The sequence below is a fragment of the Mandrillus leucophaeus genome, unplaced genomic scaffold, assembly GCF_000951045.1.
Source record: "Mandrillus leucophaeus isolate KB7577 unplaced genomic scaffold, Mleu.le_1.0 Scaffold1491, whole genome shotgun sequence".
NCBI lineage: Eukaryota > Metazoa > Chordata > Mammalia > Primates > Cercopithecidae > Mandrillus > Mandrillus leucophaeus.
This window is the reverse complement of record NW_012101467.1, coordinates 207,585-227,395: the sequence shown is the minus strand read 5'-3', so window position 1 is coordinate 227,395 and position 19,811 is coordinate 207,585. Positions and strand designations below refer to the sequence as shown.

The following is a 19,811-nucleotide window of genomic DNA, read 5'->3' as shown; positions in this document are numbered from 1 at the left end:
CTGCACCTATGGATTATTTAAATCCAAGAGATGGGATGAGCTCCCCCAAGTAGAGGGTATAGGAAGAGACGACTCTGCACTTTCTGGGGAATACAGTGTGTCTGAAAATTCAGATCTTCAGCCCTTATCATTGCTGTAAAGGTAGAACTCTTCTTACTTGGCCAAAGATCATCTCTTTTTTCTTTCCTACATCTCAGAACCTTCAAGTGTCCAGAACATCTCAAAACTAAAGTCCTCTCATCAGAGAAAGGCTACTATAATGGTGATGAATATTTAAATTCCATTTCCTCCTTTCAACTTTTGATTCTTTCTTTCTTCTTTTCTTTTTTACCGAATTCCCTTTCATTTTGAAGTTCTATCTTTTAAAAAGGAGGAATTTTTATTTCATGCTAACTTATAATTAAAAGAAAAGTTTGCTTCCTTTGGTTCTTATCATCCTGACTGAATCCCACGCAACAGATGTGAGTGGAGAGCTGATGAGAGGCTTGCTTTAGGGAAGAAGTAAGGGAAGTGAAGTCAACCAGGAGAGAGGCCGTGAAAGTCATGACATTCAATAGAATGCCAAAGACATCATTATTTACCCAGAGAGATGGCTTGTAATTAATACATTTCGTAGGCTTTTTGAGTGGAATGTGTGTCTCCACTGGGCTTCTCTCATCAATAAATGTGTTTCTCACCCCTGTCAGGCCACCTTTAAGCAATTCATTGACTGGGGAAAAAAAGCAGAAAGGAAAGAGGACCTTGTCCAGAATCAGCCTCTTCCGTATTCCGTAAGAATGCACTTGAGTAAAGCACCAAAGTCAAAAATGAACACTAAAAGTAATTTTTCTTGCCTCATGACAGGGAAGACTCAAGTTTGCTATTCAGTACATACGTAATAAGTTATGCTTCAGGGTTAAAAAGAAGCAGTTTTGCAACTGGGATGTGAATTAAAATTGATTAAGTTACACCAACATCTTTGTATACTTAATGGACCTGAACATGCTTTTGACAGAACAGGCAGGATAAATGGTTATAATTAAGAGAGTTTGACCAACCATTACTTTGTCTCACAGTATTTGTTGTTCCCTGGTGTCTTAGTCCTTTGGACTTCTCTAACAAAGGACCACAGACTGTGTAGCTTAGGAGCAATAGGAATTTAGAAGCCATGGTTCCAGAAGCCAAAGTCTGACATCAGGGTGCCAGCATGGGTGGGTTCGGGTGAGGGCTGTCTTTCAGATTGCAGACTACTGTCTTCTTGTATCCTCACATGGCAGAAAGAAATAGCTAGTTCTGCAGCCAATTCTCATAAGGGCACTAATGCCATTCATGAGGTCTCCACCTTCATGACCCAGTCACCTCCCAAAGGCCCCATTTCCCTAATGCCATCACATTGGGGGTTAGGAATTCAACAGATAGATTTTGGGGGGCAGAAGCATTAAGCCCATAAGAACTCAGATGGAAGAGAGGTCCATCTGAACATAAATGCCAGTATGCCATAGACTAGAATACTGAACAGCCTGAAGTTGAGCATATTGGTGAGAGTTTGAGCCACCCCAAGTCTGAATCTCAGGTTGTCACATACTATTCTATATGCAAGACCATATCACCTACAAATGAAGATCATTTTACTTCTTCTTTTACAATCTGATGCCTTTGATATTATTTTCCTGCCCAATTTCCCTGGTTAAAACCTCCAGTACAAAGTTAAATAGAAGTAGCCACAGCACACATCCTTTCTTATTCAATCTCAGGAGAAAAGCATTCAGCCTTTCACCACTAAGTATGATGTTAGTTGTGAGTTTCTCATGGTGACCTTTTATCAAGATAAGGAAATTCCATTTTAGTAATAGTTTGTTGAGTGTTTTCATTGTGAAATAGTGTTGGATTTTGTCAAATCCATTTTCTGCAGCTATTAAGATGATAATGTGTTTTTTCTTCTATTCTATTAATGTGATCTATTGATAGGTTGACTGATATTCAGATATTAAAGCAACCTTACATTTCTTGGGTAAACCCCACTTGGTATTGGTATGTAAACCTTTTTACTTGTGGCTGGATTCAATTGACTAATATTTTGTTAAGGAGTTTTGTATCCATATTCATAAGAGATACTGATTTCTACTTTTCTGTGATGTCTTTGGTATTGGTATCAGGGTGATACTGGTCTTAGAACGAGTTAAGACCTGTTCCCTTCCCTTCCATTTTATGGAAGAGTTTGTAAAAAATGGCTATTACTTCTTCTTTCAAAGTTTTGGGCCAGGCATGGTAGCTCACACCTGTAATCCCAGCACTTTGAGAGGCAGAGGCAGGTACATTGCTTGAGCTCAAGAGTTCGAGATCAGCCTGGACAACATGGCAACACCCCTGGGCAAAGGGGCAAAACCCCGTCTCTACCAAAAATACAAAAATTGGCCAGGCATGGTAGCACAGACCTGTTGGTCCCAGCTACTTGGTAGGCTGAGGCAGGAGGATGGCTGCAGCCCGGGAAGTAGAGGCTGCAGTGAGCTGTGACTGCACCACTGCACTCCAGCTTGGGTGACAGAGCAAGACTCTGTCTCAAAAAAATTTAAAAATTAAATGAAAGTTTGGGAAAATTTACCAGTGAGGCCATCTGCACATGAATTTTTCTTTGTAAGTAGATTTTTTTTAATTACCAAGTTAATCTCTTTACTTTTTATACGTAAGCCTATTTATATTTTTCATTTCTTCTTTAGTGAGTTTTGTGTGTCACAACATACTTTTAAGAATGATTATCCCTGCTTAAATGGGCATATCATATCTTACAGCAAATAAAAAACAGATAGTAAGCTGTATTAGTAACACTGTATTCCTTTATCAGCTCTTAATAGATTTTGACATTTGAGGAAGGAGTAAGTAGTGGTCATCAGATACATTCACAAAAAAATGTTAACAACTCTTCTGGGATGCTCTTCACTGTGTCCAGCATATTATTATAAAATAGGAAGAGTCACATTTTAATACACGTATTGTTTTCCAGGTCTATTTGACCTTACTTTAGAATGTCTCTGTCAACTCTCTTCATAGTGAATAATTATTCAAAAAAAAGAAACATTGAAATGCATTTTAGGAAACAAAGGCCTATATAATTCATTGTAGTACAAGAATCCATTATTTAAACTCTGATTCACAAAATAAACCTTATGATTTGTTAGTAGATTAACACATAATTGTCTCTAAATCAATTGATATGTGTTTAATTGAAGGCCAATATAATTCCATAATCCCTTGTTCCATTTATAAAAAAATTAGAGTATGGCATAACCCAAGATATATATATATATTTCTCAATACTTCTAATGCTAAATACTTCCAGCAACAACTTTGTTTTGCTGTTTTCAAAAGAAAAAGGAAGGAATTTAGAGAAGTCACTGTTACAGTTCTTCCCTAGGTTTCTACCTAACTATTAATGATATTATAGTACCCAGAGAAAGCTTTATCTAGTTAATGGATTAGGCTCCAATAAAGAAAACAAGTTGCCTTAGGTGTTTCAGAAAGGGAATTTAATAAAAAGAAGTATTTACAGAATAACAGAAAAGCTGATAAACCAAACAGGGGAGAGTATAGTAGCCATGGTGTAGCAACAGAAGAAACTTCCTACCACCTCTAGACTTGTAAGGAAACAGGATAGAGGTGTTGTTAGCAGAAACCCAGGCTCCTGGGCCTTCTTGCAGATGCTAGAACCATGCAAAGCTAGAGCTAGACGAAGGTAAAGTTGTCTGACAAGGATCTGGAAATTTGAAATGTAGGAGTTGCAGGCCATCCAGAAAATGACTGCCAAGTAGAGAGTAAGAAGGAGAAATATACCCAATCTCTTTCTTTCCCTTGCCTCCCAGTTTCCCACCAGCTCTCATCAGCCAAATTAGCTAGAAAGATTTGACAAAGAGTCTGTGAAATGAAGTCTTTAGTAGACGGACAGAGACATACTTGAAAGGAAAGAAATTACCAACACACTTAGTGACAAGTTTTCCTAAATTTGTTAAAATCCATCAATCTCCAAAGGCAAGAATCTCTATGAACATCAAGCATGATAAATATAAAGGAAACCACATGTGGCATATTATAGTCACACTTCTGGAAACCAAAGAAAAAAAGAAAGAAAAACATTAAATGTACCCACAAAAAAAAAAAAAAAACCCACAATTCTTACAAAGGGTCAATGACAGAATGAATGGCTGCCTTCTTATCACAAATTATGGAGAGCAAAAGACACTTGAACATCTTTAAACCACTGATAGGAGCATGATTAATCCTGAATTAAACATTCAATTCAAATATTCCTTTTCAAAGTTGAGATGAAAAACACTCTGCAGGTAAAAAAAGAGGGAATTCATCACCAGCAAACCTACAAGATATGCTAATGGAAGTTCCTCAGCTAAAGTGATATGATGTCAGAAGAAAACATGAATCTAAGGAAGGAATGGAGGGTATTAGACATGCTTACTGTATGAGAGTATAAAAGACAATATATTTATCTTTCATTTAAGAAAGCATGTATTAACTCTTGGGCAGTCACTAAAAATAAAAGAAGTACAGCTAAAACGCCAAGAGGAAATGAAAAATATTTTAAAATATTTAATTAATAAAATGACAATAATGGAAGAACAGAAAAACAAAAGTAAATGAGACAAATATAAAGCAGATAGTAAAATGGCAGGTTTGAAATAGTAGCAACAAGTAACAGACCACACTATACAAATAAAACCAATGGGGCAAATAAACAATAGATAACCAAAGGGTAAGATTAAATTCAAACATTATTAAATGCGAAAGGACTAAACACTCCAAAGGAAAGTATGACCAAGCCACGTTCTCTCTACAAGAGGTGCACCTTAAATACAAAAATTAGGTAGCTTGAAAGTGAAAGGATGAAAAACATATCTGATGTAAACAATAAGCACAAGGAAACTACTATACATATATTAATATCAGACAAAGTAGTTATGAAGGCAAGAAATATTAACAGAGATAAATATAGTGAGTAATGATAAAAAGGTCATTTCACCAGGAGACATAAAATCATAAAGCATGCTTGTACCTAATAACAGATCTATAAAATACAGATATGAAAGCACTTAACCTACAGTAGACCATAAAAGCATCTTATGCATATCTGACAAAATCCAAGAAAAAATGAGACAAATCTATGACATAATTAGATATTTAGTATCCCTTTTCTAGTTCTTATTATTATACCAATAGGAATATATAGGAGGTCTGAACAACATTATCAACTTCCTAAAACTAATTGATGTTTCATAAACTACTAAACTGAATTGAAAAATACTTGTTTACTTAAAGTGCACATGGAACATTAACCTGTTACAAAGATATTACTTATGCTAGGCCATAAAAGCATCTCCACAAATTTGAAAATACAGAAATAAATATGAAGACAAAAAATCATATAGTCTGATGTCTAACCACACTAAAATCAAATTAGAAATCATTAACAATAGAATATTTTAAAATATCCCCAAATATTTTAGTGTTAAACTATATGCTTCTAACCCAGGAGTCAAATAAGAAATACAAGAGAAATGCAAAGATGTTTAAATATCAAAATGTAATGTATCAAAATGTGTGGGATTGCAATTAAAGCAGCAATTTAGGGGGGAATTTGTAGCTTTAAAATGCTTTAAAATTAGAAAAGAGGAAAGAGTTAAAAATCAGTTGTCCAAATTTCCATCTTAGGAAGCAGAAAAAGATGAGCAATTTAGAATCAAGCAATTAGAAAGGAATAAATACTAACAAGAAGAAATCAATAAAATAGAAAACCATCAGTAGTGAAAATTAGTAAAGCCAAAATATGACTCTTTGAAAAAGACTTTGAAAATTCCTAAACCACTAGCAAGACTGATCAAGAAAGGAAAACAGGGAGAAAATCACAAAGCATCCAAACTAACAATTTAAGGGAAAAAAGAGGACTCACTACAGATTCTACAGATATTAACAGGATAGATATGAAATGCTATAACTTACTTGAGGCCAAACAGATTTACAATTCAGATAAAATGAGTTTCTTGAAAAGACCATTTACCAAAAACTGAAACATAATAGAAAATTTAACTGTGCATGTATCTATTACATTTATTGAATTTGTTTTAAAAATTTTTCCCACAAAGGAAACTTCATACCCAGATTATTTGTGTGTGAATTCTACCCAACATTTTAAGAAAATAAGATAGAAAGAATTGGTCAAATATTAACAAATTTTGTATTTGTGAATGGATAAAAATGTCTTATTCATGGAAAAAGGCTAAAAGATTGGGGCTACAAAGCAAAGGCCACATCTACACCGTGTGTAGGAGATCTAGCTGAAGCAAAATGAGAAAGGTTGGAAATAAAGGATATGGAATAGCTATTCCAGGAAACAGCTTATAGAATAAAGGAAATATTGATAATATAAATTCCTGACAATAAATAATTCAAATGAAAGGTATTCAGCATTAAAAGAAAGATTTTTATTATGATTCAGGCACCAAAAATTTAACAGTCATAAATATTTATGCACTTCAAAATCTCTTTGAAATAAATAAAGCAGAAAGTGTTAAAATGTTCAAATACATGGACAAACCTACACTCCTCGTTGGAAATGTTAATATATTCTAACATTGACAGATCAAGTAAGCCAGCCCATTAGGGATTTGACTAACTCATAAGGTTCCTTGAATAGTTATATTTGGAGAAACACTTTGTTACCAGCATAAAAATTACATATAATTTTCAAAATTTCATAAGACATAGAAGTTGAGCATATTTATCCCATTCCAGAAGAAAAATAAATTGTCAAAGTGAAATAATAGAGGCCACAATCTCCGATAAAATCAAATGAAATTAGAAATAACAAGAACCAACCAAAAATAATATTCTTGTGGAATTTAAAATTCAGACTTCTGAGTTACTTTTAGTATTAAAAGAAAATGGAAATTGAAATTATAGGCTTTTTAGAAAAGAGTGATAATGAGTAGCTATAAATTAAAGACTGTGGGATTTGGCAAAAGCTGTAACTAGGAGAATATTTATGTCCTTAAATGCACTTATTAGAAGATACAAAAGATTTTCTAATAAATGACAATCCAAAATAAAGTATATAAGTTTAAGTAAGGGGGAAGAAAGGAATTTTTAAAAGTTGAATCAGAAACTAATTAATATAGAAAGGAAAAGCAGACCTTAATAATAAACCAAGAACTTATTCTTTGAGAAGATCAACAAAACATGCAAAACCTCACAAATCTGATCTAAAGAAAATGGCATTAAGCATAAGAAATTACAAATACGGAGAGTTTTTAAATTATAAGAAAATATTACATAGAATATTTTACATTTGAAAATCTAAATGAAAAAGATAATTTTCTAGGAAAATTATCAAAATTGACTCAAGAAACAGAACCAATAAACATGGCAGAAATGTGACATGTCTATTTCTAAAACAGAACCTGGATCGGGAATAGAATTGGGTAGACATAAACGCCAACAACATCACTTAATAGAGCTATAACTTTACGCAAGTTCCTCAACTTCCCTGTGTATCAGTTCCTCTGGCAAAATGAGGTAATAATACTAACTACCATATAGGATTATTGTGAGAATAAAGTGAACTATATATGTACATATATACATAGCACTTGGCACATAGTGAATACTCTATAGATGTTAGAATGTAGCACCAACACCACCAACACTACCATCATCACCACCATTATCCCCATAACTGTCCCTATCACCATCGCCATCATCATCACCATCACCATCCCTATCACCATCACCATCATCACCATTACCATCACCCATCATCATCATTACCATCACCATCATCATCACCATCATCACCATCACCATCCTCATTATCATCATCACCATCACTATCATCACCATCACCATCCCTATCATCATCACCATCATCACCATCATCACCATTACCATCACCCATCATCATCATTACCGTCATCACCATCATCACCATCACCATCCTCATTATCATCATCATCATCACCATCACCATCATCACCATCACCATCATCACCACCATCACCATCCCTATCATCATCACCATCATCACCATTACCATCACCCATCATCATCATTACCATCACCATCATCATCACCATCATCACCATCCTCATTGTCATCATCATCATCACCATCACCATCCCGATCAACATCACCATCACCATCCCTGTCACAATCACCATATCACCTATGTCATCATCATCACCATCATCATTACCATCACCATCATCATCATCATCATCATCATCACCATCATCATCACAGATAATTTCATACTTGAGTTTTATCACACCTTCAAGAAGATATCATTCATTCAGTATTTAAACAGTTTGGGGTCTAAAAAAAAAGACGAAATGTTGTTTCTATACTCAGCCTTATGAATATGGCATTACCTTGACACCAAGAAAAAGCTAGGAGAGCACAGTGTCCAAAAAAAAAAAAAAAGAAAAAACCTGTCAGAGCTCCTTCGTAAAAACAGAAGAGAAGATAGCAAATCAAAGCTCAGCAGATGAATCACTGTGGTCGCCTTTAGTCATGAGGATAATGGCAAGCACCCTCCATAGCTCTGAGATGTGGGCTGGCACTCCTCCCGCTGCTGCAGGATCACATCTTACTCATCTTTGTGTCAGAACAGCCTAGCATGAGCCTGGCCCATCAGACTAGTCAACAATCTAGGTGTACTTGGTATATACACACCCTCCCGCAGAGTCTTATCATCACTCATAAAATCTGAACAAATATTATTATCAGGCCAGGTGTTTGAAAGCATTGTGAATCATGTCCAGGACATGACTCATTGCCCAAAAGTTATTGATTGGGTCAGGTCCAATTGTTGGTTTGAACTCGAGTTTTTGTAGATGTTGTTTGATGTGTGTCCCTGTAGTCATCTCTCTTAATAGAGTAGGTATCTGAGATAGAGAGTTGAGGACAGCTTCTCATCATGACAGCATCAGGGGCTTTACTCAGGGCACTAACTGCTTAATTTGTTTCTCTTTCTGTGGGGCTCACAGGAGTGCACTTGCAGGATGATGTCAGCTTGTGGCTGTCTTATATCTGGTTCTTCTGTCCCATACGTTGTCGTTTCTGGATGTTACTCCTCTTCTTAGCCAAATCCTCTGTTTCTTCACTGTCTCTAGCCAACCTCATTGGCATGAGGTTCCATTTTGGTCTCACACACCATCCAACCTCTCTTTGGCTGTTCCATTTGCATCTCATCTTTGATGATTCACTGTGCTTCAGTCCTTTTTATACCTCTGTAACTTCTATCCTGGCATTAAACTCAGCTTTAAAAGGCTTTGAATTATTTAATTATTTAAAGGACCTTTTGGATATGTATACAATTCTTATAAATAAACCTGTAATCTGTCAGTAGCAGAATTCGCAACTCGGTAGGTGTGTTTTTCACATGATCATGGGATGCTTTTGAGTTCATTGGTGCACTCAAGCGTGTAAAAAGCCTTGCTACACATTTTGCTGCATCTGTGTTGAACAAAATAGGTTGAATCTGGTTGCATGAGATTAGCGGGGGCGGGGGGAGGACTCAGTGTCTCCTGGGTCAACAGGAACAAGGGTGGAACTTGAGGACTTCCAGGCTATCAAGGTGTGAGGCTGTCCTTAAGGCAGCAGCTGCCAGGATCTCACTGGCAGTGAAGAGGCCACCGAGATGGGGGATGTGGCCAAGTACCACATGAAACTGCCAGACACATGGGCAAGTCATTTAAAAAGATTCTTTATCCTCCATAAAGAACTGATGCTTATGAGGCAGTTTTATTGAGTCAGAGTAAGTTGATTGGCCATCGCTGTGTAGACCCTTTTCTATGGACATGTGTGTGGTATTTTAGCTCCATTTTTATTTCTCAAAAATTTAGAGAGGATTGCAGTCTGAATTTAATAAAGTCCTCATTAACCCAAAAGTATTACTGGTAGCTTTCCAGAATGATAGAAACGATCTCCACCCTGACTTGCTACTTTTTGTTTCCTGGTAGAACGTCCGTCCTGGGCATCTCCTTTGGGGCTGCGTTTCTCTTGCTGGCCTTCATCCTCTTCGTCTGCTTTGCTGGACAGCTTCTGGTAGGTATTCAAATGTGGCGCTTCTTTGAAAAGTATGCTCATTTCATGAAAGCTGATTTCTTACCTAAAACTTTCAGAAACAAGGAGCTTATTGCTTTACCACTTCAAGAACTCCAGATCCCAGTTAAGGAAACATGCACCCTTCAGGTCTATAGGCAAGAATACAGACTGGAACAGCTCACGCACAACCAAGACACAAATACAAAGATGATTTGAAACGTTCGATGTCACATCAGAAGATTGCATTCTTGCTATTTGGTTCTGTCAATATATTTTTATCATTTCCTCTAACTTTTCAGAGTATTTATAGCAGCAAATGCAAGTATAATACGAGACTTTCAGTGTCCAGGAGAATTAAAACTAACACAGGAACAGAAAACCAAACACTGCCTGTCCTCACTCATAAGTGGGAGGTGAACAATGAGAACACGTGGACACAGGGAGGGGAACATCACACACTGGGGCCTGTTGGGGGGTGGGGGAAAAGTGGAGGGATAGTAGCATTAGGACAAATACCTAATGCATGTGGGGCATAAAACCTAGATGACGGGTTCATAGGTGCAGCAAACCACCATGGCACATACATACCTATGTAACAAACCCGCACGTTCAGGACATGTATCCCAGAACTTAAAGTAAAATTAAAAAAAAAAGTAAACCTAACACTTTACTACAGTCACTTTCAAGCTATACAATGTTGGAGTAGTTGAAGAAAGCATATATTAAAATATCTTTTATTAGTGTTTAATTTAAGCCAATCAGGTTTAAATGCTAGTTCTGGATATACAGATTAAATCTAAAATTGGAAGTCTAAAGCAAGTGTTGCTAGCTGGCCATCGGTCTATGAGAGCATCCTAAGGAAGCAAACAATGGGATAGAAGGCCCTGAAGAGAAGCCACTATTTTGTTTTGTTCAATGGAGATGAGCTGGGACAGAGAGGCCACTCTGAGCTTCTCAACAGAGGTCATGGGCATTCTCAAGAGAAGCTTCAGAGATTTTTTTTGTAATAAAAATTTTAACATGATAATTAATAACCTATTACAAAAAGTAAATAGAAATGTTCTTTAAAATATTTTTCAATGTATGCATTTTATGTGAGTTCTGCAGTTATAGACTATAGTCTAGATATTTTCACATTGTCAAAATCATGATTTCTTCTGCCAGTTAGACTGTGACAAACCCATTTAGATGACACCGCCAAGGAAGCCTCCTGAGGTTTGTGGTCTGTCTGTTACCTCTCAGGACTATTGTGGCTTCTATGAAAGATTTTTTTCTTATTCTGCATGGGTTTACAGTTTGCATCTGTGGCTTTATTGCAATGTTATTTTGCTTTTCATAAAACACACTACTACTGCTAGCAACAATATCAGGACAGCGCGATAGTGGCCTCTTAGAATCCTCGTCCCCCCTTCAAAAGCTCTGAAAAGTGGCAGTCCTGACCCCCAAACTGTCCATTGCATTCCAGTCCGACGTGCTGAAAGCGTTTGGCCAAGGCTGGTTAAGATTCCAAAGCTTGTAAGCACTTTGCCCTCTGTGCCTTAGACCGTTGCAAACTTGTGTGGATTTTGTTTACTGTATAATAGTTTAGATGTTTCTAATTGTATTGAAAGCTCTTCCAAAAATGGGACTGTGGTTTCTGCTTTACCCAAGTGCACACATAGCATCTCGGTTCTGAAGCCCCCTGAAGACATTGTGGATTGTATAGAGGAGCGAGGACCCTTGGTTAATTTGAATCCGCTCTGAAAGGCCCTGATGGGACTATTTGACAAAGTTTGAAAATGCTTATTGTAGAAAGAAGCCTGGTTTTCTATGTTCCCAGAATCACCCCTCGGGTGGAAAGGCACACAGGCTCCCCTGCTCTTTTCCTTACCCCCATAAATCTCCTGAAGTCCATTTCTCAGGTTTTCAAAATAAGAACCATCATTGGTGGTTCCATTGGAAATCCCAACCTAGTTCTATTTAAGTCAGTTCAGATCATTGTGCCTAACTAGCCATATTTATCATTTTCTATCCCAGGGAATCTGGTCTTGGGTATGGGGGCATGCAGTATATTTAGGGCATCAAGCTGACTTTTTTTCTTTCTACTGTCTGAGTTGTTATATTAAAGAAACATAGAGCTGGGGGCAGAAAAAAATATCTCAGGAACAACCGTGCTGAGTCTGTGGGAAAGCATTGCTCCCCTATGATGCCTCCCTTTCAGCCTCGCTGGAATCCCATGCCCTGCTGCTCCTGCCGTAGCTCTTGTTCCCTCCTGTGGCCAGCCTGAGGCCCCAGTAAGCTGTCAAGGTGACATCCACAGCTCCTGCTGCCCTCTCATCCCTGGAGCTTCCCAGGACCCTGGCCTCCACAGGCCACATGCTAGGAAGTCCCTTTTGACTCCGTGGTACCACAAAAGGAAGATTTCAAGGCTGCAAATAAATTGGTGCCTACCTCCTCCTCACAAGAAGCCTGTATGGTGTCAAAGTGCCCAGGAAGCCTAAACGTGATGACACTTGGTCTTCCTAAACTTGATTCCATAAGATCTGTGAATGAGGCTCCCTCTAGTGGCCAGCTGCAATTCCTCCTCCTTGGATGTAATCCATGAAAAAATCAAGAAGGAATTCTTTTCACTTCATTAATAGGTACTTTTTTACTGTTTAAACCATTCCGTAAGGATTTTTTAAATTTGCAACATCAAATATATTGGTGTATAGACAATTTAAGAAGGCTTAAGTGTACTTAAGAGTACTCCACACTCTGCCATCCAAATTCAGTCAAAAACTGCTCATCACAAATATTCCACAGTGGTCATGGAGAAACATTGTGGCATCCTAATTGCTCATTCCCTGGCTTCTTAATAGCTTCCCAGTTGTGTAAGGTTTTATAATGATTTGCATTTATTATGTATTAAATACTGAGTTTATTAAAGAGTATTTGATACCCGAAACTTACCTTCAATTAACATATGGTAACTTTTTGAAAACTTCGATGCCAAAGGCAGTATTTGTGCTCTAATACCAGCTTTCAGTTCTCCGTATGAAGAATTAACATAAAATGTAATACTTCATAAAGGAAGCTGAGGAGAGGTCAGCCTGGCTAATGTTTTCTTCCAAGAATTTTGCCTGTCAATCTCTGTTGCATAAAAAGCGTAACGCCAATAAATCAGATCGATTGCTTGTTTTACAACTGGCCTTGATAAAAAGGTAGAAAGATATCAAAATAGGCAAAAAAATAAGGGTGATAATGAATTGCAGATTTGTTCCTGTTGATAGAAAAATCATACAGATATTTGTTCAGTGACATGTTCTCAAACACATGGCAGGCATTTCTTTTCTGTGATCATTATTTCTGTGAGAAGCCCAGACCTTGCCTCCATCGGCCCCTTCACTCCCACCCGAGGCATGCCCCATGCTGGCTCCCTGCTACCCCCACATTGCCCAGGTCTCAGTTCTTGTGCACGTGGGTGGGCTTAGCCACTGGGCACCTTCTAAGAAACCTGGAAACTGCACCAACTCCTGCACCAAGCCCTTCTTTTTACACCATGGGACTGACAATCTGTGTCATGTAGCTTAGCCTCCATCACATAAGATCTCACTGAGACCTCTAGGTTGTTTCTGTTTCCCCTTGAATATATAGAGTTCCTTGTACTGTAGTGTTTTTATGGGGTCCTTTCTTACTTTCTCCTCTCATCCGGCTCTGGTTAGCACTCCCTCATCTCATGGAGGCCAAACTTTCTCAGGCCGAGTTAGGTGTCCCCTACAGAACCTTCTCCAGATGTCCCAGCATGGGGCCAGGCTCTTATGTGTAAATGATCATGTGGACATGAGGAGGAATGTGAGTCAGTGGCCTTCATCACGCTGCATCCAAATGCCTTGTTCACATACACCATGATTCCTTGACTCTGACATGCCTCCAGCTGTCTCCTCAGTTGGAAATCATCATCTAACTTTCATAACCCAACTTTGAAGAGCCCATCTTTTCCCCACCAACTCCCCTCATGCTGACTGGCTGGGATTCCCATTTTGCATTATTACTTTCATTCTTGTGGATGGAAAGATCTTCAGTGAGTTCACTCCAGCCCTGTTTTGTTCATTGTACTACTCTAGTACTTGAAGCACAAGATAAATATTTAATCAGTCTCTGCTTGAAGGAATGTTGGGTTGCACCCAAGTGCAATTTCCTGGCACCACTGCTCAGAAAACATTCCACCCCCATTCTCACCCCAACTGGACTCCTTCTGAACTTGAAGCTCTGAATCCAGCTCACAGTCATGGTATCCTGCTCCACATTCTGGTAGGTTCCCAGCGTCTGCATCTGGGCCTGACATCTTGATGTGCTCACTTGTTGGATCTTATTAGACACCTCTGCCTCAGATGCCTTCCTGAGCCCATATAGCAGCCCCTTCATCTCACCATTGCCAACTATTCTGAGGCAGAGAAAGATGTGCCCTAAGGGACCTTCTCCAGATGTCCTAGTGAGAGGTGACAACATGCTAGCAGCCCTCGCTCTCGGCACCTCCTCGGCCTCGGTGTCTACTCTGGCAGTGCTTGAGGAGCCCTTCAGCCCACCATGGCACTGTGGGAGCCCCTCTCTGGGCTGGCCGAGGCCTGAGCCAGCTCCCTCTGCTTGCCAGGAGGTGTGGAGGGAAAGGCGCAGGCAGGAACCCAGGTTGCACGTGGCCCTTTAACACTCACCGTGAAGGTCTGCAGCTTCACTCCTGAGGCCAGCGAGACCACAAACCCACCAGGAGGAATGAACAACTCCGGACGGGAGGAACAAACAACTCCAGACGTGCCACCTTAAGAGCTGTAACACTCACTGCGAAGGTCTGCAGCTTCACTCCTGAAGCCAGCGAGACCACAAACCCACCAGAAGGAAGAAACTCCAAACATGTCCAAACATCAGAAGGAACAAACTCCAGACACACCATCTTTAAGAACTGTAACACTCACCGCGAGGGTCCGTGGCTTGATTCTTGAAGTCAGTGAGACCAAGAACCCACCAATTCCAGACACACTAGTAGGATGGTGGGTTCCGTGTGTAAAGGGATGGGTGGATGACAGAAGGGATGGTGAGTCGGTGGCCTTCATCACACTGCATTGAAATTTCTTGCTCACATTCACCATGATTCCTTGACTCTGAAATGCTTTCTACATCAGATGCTACTTAGCATTTCAGAATTTAAAACTCAAGAGCTGAGAGGGAACCTAGAGATAACCTCATCCAGCCTCTAATTTTGTGGATGAGGGACCCAGAACTCCAAAGGTGCCATCCACTTAAGTGAGTTTTTATTTCCAGTTATTTAAAATAAACGTTTCCCCCCCAACCCCGCAACACACACACACTCACACACACACACACACACACACACACACACACACAAAATGCTGAAGCTATAATCAGGCCTCTTGAGGATGGAAATGGAGGCTTTGGAGTAGAATCAGGAATGCAATGGCTATGAGGTCTGCAAAGGCTTCCTATCCTTGGGTAAGAATCTTTGGAATAAATCAAAACTATTTATGATGGGCAAGATCCCAATGAGCGGTTCTGATTCCAGCCTCATCACAGTTTGTAAGTAGTAAATGTTGTATTAAAAATACGTACTTACTCTGCTAGGCACTTAGCTTCGACTGGCTCATTTATGCTCACAAGAGCCCTTGCAGGTAATATCTATTTGACAATTTCATAGAACGGGAACTCACAGATGCTACACAACTTGCCTTCCCAGTGGTATATAGCAAGTAGATGTTGGAGCTGGAATTGCAATCAAGCCTTGGAACCTTCTAGTAGAGGCAGGTTGCAGAGGGTACCAGGGTTGTGTATGGGGTGAGTCACAGGCAGACGGTGCCCAGCAATAGGCAGGGATGCCCATGCTTGTGGACATGGACCAGCATGGCACCAAAGTTGCCTTATGGTGACTGCTCAGCACACATTAATCAAAATCACATTGGTAAGTCATGGTAACCTCACATAGTAACTATTCCTATTCGTCTCTACTCTAGTTTCCTAAAATATGTTTTTCAGCTGTTGGTCCCATTTATTTAAAACTAGGTTCTGGGCAAAGTGTAAATTCATCTTAAAAGACATTTGATATATTTTTAAAGTTAATTTATAATTGTATTTAGATTAAAATAATCTAGTAAGAAAGTACTCAGTATTATAATAATACTTTACAAAATGTTTTATACATATAATAGTCCTTCAAAGTGTTTTCAGACATTATTTTATTTGATAATGAAAATAATCCATTTTATCTAGGCAGAAGCTAAGACTAGAATAAGAGATTCAAGTTCACATTTTCATTACAATTAGCAATTAAAAATAGTACTAGTTGTCACTGTAGCAGTAATAGTAATAAGTGCACATTCACAGTCACATTTAGCTTTCTAAACTACCTGAGGCAGACTTACGTTTCTATGATAAATACAAGAGAGTGACTCTAACCAAATATTCCACCACCAAACAAACAAACCCCCAAAACACGTTTAGAACGCATATGCTGGATACAGCAAGTGAAAATGCCAGAAAATATCAGAAGAAATTTTTCTCTCAATGTTGTTACCTTGTGCTTTCAATAGCAGAGATAATACGATGCCAGCCCACCAACGTTCTTCTAGGCAGAGATGAAAGCACAAATAGAGAGGTCGCCTTGGGAAAGGAAAAGTAGGTCACACTCCCAGCTAATAGGAAAGCTTTCTACCCCACAGCCGTGTTTTTCCCTTGAAGTCTGTTTTCTCTCCTGTTAATATCACTCCACCATATATATATGTTTATATAGGTTAGTATTTGCTTAGTGTTCCTTGTTCCATCTTTCTACTTCCAGCTTTTCCTTGTCAACAAAAAGGATATAGGTTTTAGGTGTGTCTCTGGTGAACAGCATGTAGCTCTATGTTCTTTTCTCTGTTTCAGACATCTCTCTCTCTCTCATTTGACAAGTGTGATCCGTTTATGTGCATTGCAATTATTACTAAAATCTTTTAAAATCTACTTTGTATCTTTTTTGCTTCTACTTGTTTTTCCATCTTTTCTGCCTTCTTTTGGACTCCTGGAGTTTATTCTCTGTTATTCTCTCCAGTGACTTGGAACTTATATACTTTGGTTTGTTTTTTCAGTTATTACCTTAAAACAGGTAACATGTACACTACACATGATTAACAAAGTGTATTATTAGTAATATCTCCACTTCCTTGTTGAACAATGCAGGGACCATGCTCTGAGTCTGGTAATTTCTCATCTCCCATACTAGCATTGTTTAAATTTTTCTAAATTTAAACGGCTCAAATCATTCAATGTTTATTCTTGTTTTTGTTAAATGATGTATTTGTGTACTATTTTTTCCAAATACCATTCCACCTTTCTGGATTCAGTTTCCATATTACTAAATGCTTCCTTTTATAATCCTTCCCATGAGGGCTTGTAAATAATATACCCACTCAGATTTTGTGTTTTAAAAGTCTTTATCTTTTCCTCATGGTGATTATTTATCATTTTTTCTAACATTCTGAAAACAGGATTCCATAATTTCCTGGCCTCTGTGGCAATGAGATTAACCCTCCTGTCCATCTAACTGTTGTAGACACTTGGTCCCTTGTCTCGGTGGGAGTTTTTGCAGGATTTGCTCTTTGAATCATGGGCAGTAGGTTCCATGTGTTAAAGTGTAGCCTGACTTTTATTTTTGAGACTCAGCTGTGTATTCTCAACCACAGACCTCATAATGTGCTCTAGGTCTGCAACGTCATTGTCCAATATCTCCTTGTGTTTTGTCTCTTCCCTGGTCTTTCTGTTCTGTTTTTTTCAAACTTTTATTAGAGATATGTTGAATCTCTTCATCATATCCTCTGTGTCTCAGTCTCTTTTTCCTATTTTCAACTTTTTTATCTTTCTGTGCTATTTTATGGTTTATTTCCTGAGATGTTTCTTAGCGTCTCCCATTCACGGGCAGTTCATCCAGTTCCTCAATAACAATTTAGTTTTAATTTCAATATCTACATTTTCATCTCTAGAAAGTTTATGTGGCTCATTTTAAAAAATACTTGTTATTTTTCCTTAACAACTCACTCATTCATATGGATTATAATCCCTCTTTTGTTACTTTAATCTTATTTTAGAAACTATTTCAAATTATTGTCGTATCTGCAGATCTCATGGTGCTAATTCTACCTCTTATGTTTTTTGACTCTTCCTCATATGGTGCATTGCCTTAGGTACTTTATAATTTGGTTTTTATTGTCAGGCTATGTTCAGGAGGAACTGCCCCAGCCCCCAGATGGGACATCCCTGCACTCTGTAGTCTGAAGTATCATTTACAAGCAGTGTCATTCTTGCTTCTGCCATAGCCCCAAGGATTTTCTCTGGTTTTGACCTAATTAACAACCCTTCAATTTGGAATTCTCATTATGAATCAGGTCATATAATTTCACACCCAACACTTTAGGGTTTGGATTGATCCTTGGAAGCTTATTGATACTTCCCTGAGCTAGTGAATGGAGCTCTTCTAGACTTCTTTGTACAGAAGGAATAGCGGTTTGAGGCTCTGGATTTTATTCAAGAGTCTTAGTTGCAGCCGCCCACGTTTTGCTGGCCTGAGGAAATACCTTCTTTTCCCTATGGGTGTTAAAAGGCCACCCGCTAAGTGCCATAGCCTGAGCCCTGATCCAGGACACTCCTGGATCCACCCCACAGCCTCAGTCCTTTTATCACTGAGCTCTCTCTTTGTTTCTGTGCCCTGGTAATTTCCCTTTGAGTCCATCATTAAAAATAGTAAATAGAATCACCACGTATTTGATGAGTTCCTACCATTTAACAAACATTATACTGGCTTCTGAGAAAACAGAGACAAGTGCGATATGGTCGCTGTCCTCAACCAACTCTGCATTTGGCCGGAGATAAGCATGTCAGCAAAAATGATGCAGTGTGGCACCCAGTGGAGCAACAGTGCAGGGAGGTGGCTCACCCAGGGCGTAAGGAAGAAAAAGGTTGATTTTGTAAAATATGATTGATTGGCATAAAGAAGTCTTCCTGTGGGAAATTAAAGGACAATTAAATAATCAAAGTACACATCACAGTCTTTGTGACATTAAATGTTACAAGTAATTATTGCTCCGGCTTGTTCCTGCCATTCAGAAGGACAGTCCTCAGCTAATTAAAATGCCAAAGTAGATGTTCCTTTAGGCAAATACACAAAAGTACATGTTTATATGAAACACGAAACCACCATATTTTCCAAGCAAGATTTTAAGATGGATTTTGTTTTCCTAATAATAAAAGTTTGCTTCTCAGCTACTCAGATATCTTTATAACTTTTCTGGATTTTTTTTTCCATTTTATTAACTTTGTTTAATATGAGCTTCTACTTCAAGTGTCTCATCTGATTTTTAAAATGGATACTAATGAAACAGTAAATGAATCTACTTGTATAATGATTAAGTTAAATTATGAAGAATTAATTTTAGAGTGAAAAAATTAGATTTAACTTAATTTGAGAGACTACCAGTTGTTTCCATTGCAAGTGGATCAAAACAGGGGGAAAAAAAAAAGGAAGAGAGGGAAGGAAGAGAAGCTGGCTGATATTTTCGGTGGAGCATGTATGAACATTTTGTTTTTCTGAGGAGGATCTGCATGTACTGGATTAGGAACGTTGGGATTCATCCCACGTTTTTCCTACCACACCCCACTGCTCATTATCCCCACCATCAATTCTTTGATAGGATTTTCCTTTTTTTTTTTTTTTTTTCCTGAGACAGAGTCTT

The 19,811-nt window shown here is 38.4% G+C and overlaps 1 protein-coding gene and 1 long non-coding RNA gene across 2 annotated transcripts in view; one reads left to right on the top strand and one right to left on the bottom strand.

Moving 5' to 3' along the window:
- The window catches only part of LOC105535661, a 41,192-nt gene extending 24,542 nt beyond the window's left edge, over nucleotides 1–16,650 (bottom strand). The window contains exons 1-2 of the long non-coding RNA XR_001005476.1: nucleotides 16,625–16,650; nucleotides 12,514–12,649 (exon numbers count right to left, since the gene is read on the bottom strand). This is a non-coding gene — a long non-coding RNA (uncharacterized LOC105535661). The remainder of the gene's footprint in view (nucleotides 1–12,513; nucleotides 12,650–16,624) is intronic.
- ADCY2 (adenylate cyclase 2 (brain)) overlaps nucleotides 1–19,811 on the top strand; it is a 215,173-nt gene that overhangs the window by 118,080 nt on the left and 77,282 nt on the right. The window contains exon 13 of the mRNA XM_011974827.1: nucleotides 9,999–10,083. Within this exon, the coding sequence (XP_011830217.1) occupies nucleotides 9,999–10,083 (85 nt within the window). The remainder of the gene's footprint in view (nucleotides 1–9,998; nucleotides 10,084–19,811) is intronic.